Source organism: Geospiza fortis, unplaced genomic scaffold (assembly GCF_000277835.1).
Source record: "Geospiza fortis unplaced genomic scaffold, GeoFor_1.0 scaffold275, whole genome shotgun sequence".
NCBI lineage: Eukaryota > Metazoa > Chordata > Aves > Passeriformes > Thraupidae > Geospiza > Geospiza fortis.
Window position 1 is genome coordinate 4,767,964 of NW_005054341.1, and position 6,373 is coordinate 4,774,336.

Sequence of the window (6,373 nt, forward strand, 5' to 3'; positions counted from 1 at the left end):
AGCACGATCCTGGCGTCTCCTCTTGGTGTTTGTTGGGATTTGGGATGCTGCAGGGTGTTGGGACTTTCGGCAGCTTCCATCCTGGTTTGGCTTGGCTTTAGGGAATGGCTTCAGGCAGTCACTGGGCTGGATCGCAGGAGGAGCCCTGCTGTGTCCCCGAGGCTTTCCCCAGTCCTGGCCTTTGCTGGGATGAGAATAAAGGATCTGGGATTCTTTCAACCGGGCTGTGATTTTTGGGAAGGTCTCCAATCCACTTTTCCCTAGCTAGGTCTGGAAGCAAACCCCCAACCTCCCACTAGCATTATCCCAGGACACATGGGAACAAACTCAGGGTGGATAACACCCTTTTGGAGTGGTGGAACTCCCAGATTCCCTGGAAAACAGCAGCGTTTTGGAGTTGATCCCTTGAAGTTTGCTCCGCTGGGGGATGCAGACAGCAAACTCGGGGTTGGGTCATCCTGGTGTTTGTTCCCTTTGGGAATTGCTGGGGGTGCCGGGGCTGAGGTCATTCCAGAGCCGCGCTGTGTAGGCAGATATTCCCTGGAGCAGCTGCCGGGTGGGGTTTGGGAACGGGAGGTGGCTGACGCTGTTGTCTCTCACACACGCTGCAGAGGCCATCAACTGCTTAAACGCAGCCATCGATATCTACACGGACATGGTAAGGCCCCGCTCCTGGGAACGCCGCGCGGCTTCCCGGGAACGCCGCGCCTCATCCCGCTCCCCTCCCGTCCCCAGGGCCGCTTCACCATCGCTGCCAAGCACCACATCACCATCGCTGAGATCTACGAGGCCGAGCTGGTGGACATCGAGAAGGTGAGGGGACATTGGTGACGTCATCAGTGACGTCATTGGCGGCCCTGGCGCAGCTTTCCCAGAAAACCTGTGGTTGCCGCATCCCAGGAAGTGTCCAAGGCCAAGCTGGAGCAGCCTGGGATGGTGGAAGTTGTTCGCTCCAGTGGAAGGGGATCACCTTTGAGGTCCCTTCCAGCCCAAACCGTTCTGGGATTTCCTTGCCCTGAGCTCAACAATTCCCTTCTCCCATCCAGCACTGGAATTCCCGGTGTAGGTGCGATCCAGCCCTGAGTTGGAGTTAGTGGTTTTCCCAGCCTGGAGGCTTTCATGGAGCAATCCCAAGTCTCTGGTGTGTCCCTGTGCCAGCAGCACTGGCTGAAGGCACCGGTGAGAATCCACCTCAGTGTTTCCCACTGGAAAAGCTCTTTGGGAGTTTCAGGGAGCCGTTTTAGTCACTTTTAGTTCCCACATCAGCACTGATTCCCTCGTTCCCACTTCCAAACTCCCTGAGCAGGAATCCCGCTGCAGATCTCCTGCTGCAATTTTGCAGGATAAAACTGGATGGGATTTAGGGGTTATTTTCCAGGCAAGGATTTCCTTCCTCGGCTCTGCTCCATTGAATCCCATCTCCCTCCCTGAATGTTGGTGCTGTTCCCTGGGCTGCTTTATCCCAGGGTGACTGATCCCACATTTCTGTCCCCAGGCCATCGCACACTACGAGCAGGCTGCGGATTACTACAAGGGAGAGGAATCCAACAGGCAAGTCCTTGGGATCAGTGGGGAGGGCTGGAACAGAAATCCATCCCTGGAGCAGGGATCCATCCCAAACACTCCCATAACCAGCACCCTTCTAATTTGGGCTGTTCCAAGAGAATTCCTCTAAATCCCAGCTCTGGGTTCCCACTTCTCTCTCTGGGAAGGGGTGCTGGGGCGTGGGCTGGTGAATTCCTGGGATTCAGGGCATGATTTTTGGGATGTGGTTGCAGCTCAGCCAACAAGTGTCTGCTGAAGGTGGCGGCCTACGCGGCGCAGCTGGAGCAGTACCAGAAAGCCATCGAGATCTACGAGCAGGTCAGGAGCCACATCCCATGGGAATAGCACCCCTTCCCAAGGAACAGGGCTCAGGGGTTGACAAAACTGCCAGAATCAGGGAATTGTTGAGGCTGGAAAAGCTCTCTGAGGTCAGAGTCCCACTGTTCCCCCTGCGTAGCCAAGTGTCCCCAAGTGCCACATTCATGATTTTCAGTGTTTCCAGGAAAAGGTTGTGAGAAATCCGTAAAAATTCCCCTTTGAACATATTTTCAACTCCCTTTGGCAGAAAATTCCCTCCTGGATTTATCAACTCTGCCTTTTGTTGGACATTTACCTGCAAATACCAGCAGTGCTGCTTGGTGCTTCCAGAGAGTTAATCCTGGAGCAGCTTCTTCCCAAATTGATTTGTTTTTCCATTTCCTCATCAACCAAGGATCAGCCTGGTGGGATCTGACTTCCCTTGGGATGAGTTCAAAACCTCCCTGCTTCCCAACAGCTTTTTGGCATTTTTCTCATGCCTTTTATTCCCAGCCCTGTGGCTCAGGGTGGAATATGAATTAGTTTAATCCAGGCTTTCCTTTCCTGCCCCTTTTTTCCATGTTTTTTTTTGTCCAGGTGGGAACAAACACGATGGATAACCCTTTGCTCAAGTACAGCGCCAAAGAATATTTCTTCAAAGCTGCCCTGTGCCACTTCATCGTGGATGAGCTGAATGCCAAGGTCAGTTATCCCAGAATTCCCAATTCCTCCTCAGCAGCCTCAGCCAGCTGGGAGAAGCTCAGTAGGCTCACAGCTGTTATCCCAAAATCCCTGATCCCTCCTCTGCAGTAGCTGGAATTCTTGATGTGCCACTGTCATGTTGGATTCTTAGTGGATATTTTCCCAAGTTTGAGGATGGGAAGGCAAATCCTGGGGGAAAAAAATAGGAATGGTGTGTGAAGGGATCTCTTCTCTCTTCCAGCTTGCGCTGGAGAAATATGAAGAAATGTTCCCGGCTTTCACAGATTCCCGGGAATGCAAGCTATTGAAAGTGAGTAACCAGGGGGATTTCCCACTTTTCCAGGGTTTTTTTCCTTTATCCCAGCATTTTAGAGGACATCAGCCTCACTTTTCCCTGGATTTGGCCCAGACCCCTGTTGGTGGTGGGTGCTTTTCATGGGTCTCTGTTCCCTGGGATGAGATGCCGGAGCGGGAACATGCAGGAATAGAGCATTCCCTAATTTTTCCTGATGTTTTTTTCCCAGAAACTGCTGGAAGCTCATGAGGAGCAGAACAGCGAGGCCTACACCGAGGCTGTGAGTATTTGGGGGTGCACTTGGGAATGCTGCTTCTTCCTTCTCTTTTTGGGGATGCCTGTGCCCTGTTCAGTATTTGGGAATTTGCAGAGAGGGGCTGGGGACAGCTGCTCCAGCAAGGTCTCAGCTTCCTCCTGTAACATTCCTGGGTTTTCATGGAGAGTTCAGATCCTGCCAGGGTTTGCTGCAGCTCCCTTGACAGGAGCTTAAAGAGCTCAGGTTGGGTTTGGAGAGACTTTTCTCTGGACTGTGGCCCTGTGCCTTTTCCCTTTTTCCCTTTTTTTTTCCTCCATTCCCTTTTTTCCTCTGCTTTCAGTTGTTTCCCACCCACTTCTCCTTTTTTTTGCCCTTCCTCCTTTTCAGCCCCTTCCCTTTTTCCCCTCTCCCCTTTTTCTTTCCCTTCTTTCTAGTCCCCTTTTCCCCTTTTTTCCTTTCCCCTTTTTTTTCCTTTCCCTTTTCCCCCTTCCTATTTTTCCATTCTCTTTTTTTATCCCTTTCCCTTGTTTTTTCCCCACTTTCCCCTTGCGTTTTTTCCCCCTTTCTCCTTGTTTTTTTCCCCTCTTGTTTTTTTCCCTCTTGTTTTTTTCCCCCTTGTCCCCCCCGCTTTCGCCTTGGTTCTTTCCCTTTCTCTTCTTCCCCTTTATCTTCTTCCCCTTTTCCACCCTTACCCTTGTTTTGCTTTTGCCCTTGTTTGACCTTTCCTCTTGCTTTCCCTTTGCCTTTGTTTCCCTTTTTTCCCTTTTCCCCTTATTTTTCCCTCCCTTTCCCCTTGTTTTTTTCCCTTTCCCCTTGTTTTTCCCCCTGCCCTTTCCCTTTATTGTTCTTTGCATCCCCCGCCTCCCTTTTCTCTCCTTTTCCCCTCCCCTTTATTCCCAGGACGAGCCACTCATCTATTCCCATGTCTGCCACTCCCCCCTCCCATCCCCGCCGCATTCCCGCCTCATTCCCTTTCCCCCCAGCTCCCTGATCCACGTTTTTGCCGGTGCCAGGTGAAGGAATTCGACTCCATCTCGCGGCTGGATCAGTGGCTCACCACGATGCTGCTGCGCATCAAGAAAACCATCCAGGGCGAGGGCGACGGCGACCTCAAGTGACGCCCGCGGGCCCTTCCCGCCTCCAGCCGAGGACTTTTCGGGAATTCCCGACCCAATCCCGCGCTTTCTTTCGTCGCTTCCCACTCCCATGGCTCACTGTGTTTCTTTAGCCCCCGCTCTGTGGTGACGTTCCGGGCGGATGCCAGGCGGGAGAAGCCCTTGGAGCGGAATTCCTCCTTCTCCTCCTCGGGTTTGGTCCCGCCCATCCCGGTGCCTGCACTCGCAGCTCCCGGTTTTCCTGCTGTTCCGTTGATTCCAGCATGTAAATATTCCATCCAGGCCAGCACAGTACCAATAAGCGCTTCCAGCCTGTTGTGTTCCCATTTTCCCGTTCTCAAGTGTTGGATACACTTGGATTTGGGGGTCTGGAAGTGGTGCTAGGCAGAGGCTTTGGGAATTGGGAATATCCCACACCCCCACCACGCCATAGGCATTCCAGGAGCCTAGGATCGATGTTGGCCCTAGGTCCTGGTTGGTTTCCATCTTTCTTGGATTGATTTTCCACTTTAGTTCGTGGTGTATCCCATCCCTCCACTTCCAAATAATTCCACCTGAGGAAGGATCTATTTTTGTACCTCACCCTCTGCGTGTGCCGGGCACAATCCCTAAATTCTGACCCGTCAGCTGCACGCGGGTGTGGATCCCACAGGAGCCTTGTTGGAATTCGGGTGGCAGGGGGGCACAGTTTGCTTGGGAAAAGTTGAAAAATTCCTGCAGGAATTGATGGGTGTGTGGTTAAGGAGAGAGGATTGAGCTGCCTGGTTTTTCCAGACAGTGTTGGAGGCGTCGGGAGCTTGTGTAATTGGTCACTCTTAGGGAAGAGTGAAGCCATTAATTAAGGGCTGTTCTGGAGGCTCCAGGCAGCCCCAGCCCCTCTTTCCTCTGGAAGAAGTCAGGTTGGAATGTTGGGCTTTGGATAGAGCTTGGCTCGTTGGGCTCTAAAGTTCTGAAAACCAAAAATCCTGATCCATGCCAAATTCTCCTTGGTTTGGTGTTTTCCCACCCTTCCCGATCTCTGTTTCCCACAGGTCCTTGTGTTCATCCCAAACATCCCAACCAGATGGAAAAGTTGGGAGGCAGTGGGGGGGACCTCCCAGGTCCAGGCTTGGAAGCACACGGAGTTCATCCATTCCCACCCTCAGGAATGGCTTTGTCAGGCGTCCAGCACTGTGGGAGCCGGGATGAGGGGAAGCACAGCTTGGGAGGCTCCACTTTTCCCGGTGTTTTTTTGGTTCTGTTGCCATTCCCCGTGTCGGTGTTGTAGGACAGGAGGAGCAGGAGGGCTGTTACTCCATCCCTACACCTGGTAGTTGTGTGTGAGTAGCTCCAGCATGTCCTCTGCTGTATCCATGGTGAATTGTGACGGTTCCCAGGTGACAATTCCGCCACTCCCGCTGTATTCCCGCCCCACCTCCATCACTCTCTACTTGGAAAACTTATTTAAGGAAATGGCCTTAGCAAGAATATCATGTTTGGTGTGACTCTGTACATGAATAAAGTGAAAATCATGGATGGAAGGAGAGAGAAGTGGTTCTTCTGGAAAACTCAAAAAGCTGGAGCATGGTGGGATGATGGAAGCTGGGAGGGGGTGTGATGCCTTCAACTCCTGTTTGGAATCATGGAATGGTGTGGGTGGGAAGGGACCTTAAAGCTCATCCTGGTCCAGCGACACCTTCCACTATCCCAGCTTGCTCCAAGCCCCGTGAATACTTCCAGGGATGGGGCAGCCACAGATTCTCTGGGAAAACTCTTCCAGGGCCTCCCCATCCTCACAGGGAAGAATTCCTTCCCAATAACCCACCTGAATTCCCCCTCTGTCACTGGGAAGCCATTCCCTCCCTCTTGTCCCGTCACTATAATTCCTGATGAAGAATCCCTCCTGCTTTTCCTTGCAGGCCCCTTCTGAGGTTTCCAGGGAACCTTCTCTTCTTCAGGTGAACTCTCCAAGCCTGTCAATATCCCAAAGTGTCCCACTGGACATAACTGAGTCACTGGCAGGTCTCCATATTCCATATTTTAATAGGAACAGTTCAAACAAGTAACTCACTTCTGTATGTTCGCAGAGTACAAAACATTCCCTGGCTCCAGATCCAAGTGCTCAGCCCTTAAATATATCTACAACCCCTTTCCTTCCATTGGGAATAACTGAGCTCCAGCAGG

The 6,373-nt window shown here is 52.1% G+C and overlaps 1 protein-coding gene across 2 annotated transcripts in view; it reads left to right on the forward strand.

The window, feature by feature from the left end:
• LOC102042681 (beta-soluble NSF attachment protein) overlaps nt 1–5,730 on the forward strand; it is a 7,627-nt gene extending 1,897 nt beyond the window's left edge. The window contains exons 4-11 of one of the 2 annotated variants that reach the window (XM_031058311.1): nt 612–658; nt 736–813; nt 1,496–1,551; nt 1,779–1,863; nt 2,440–2,544; nt 2,786–2,854; nt 3,069–3,119; nt 4,109–5,730. In XM_031058311.1, the coding sequence (XP_030914171.1) occupies nt 612–658; nt 736–813; nt 1,496–1,551; nt 1,779–1,863; nt 2,440–2,544; nt 2,786–2,854; nt 3,069–3,119; nt 4,109–4,213 (596 nt within the window). In that variant the 3' untranslated portion in view covers nt 4,214–5,730. The remainder of the gene's footprint in view (nt 1–611; nt 659–735; nt 814–1,495; nt 1,552–1,778; nt 1,864–2,439; nt 2,545–2,785; nt 2,855–3,068; nt 3,120–4,108) is intronic. The other variant, XM_031058312.1, reaches the window with a different exon arrangement.
• The last annotated feature ends 643 nt before the right edge of the window (nt 5,731–6,373 follow it).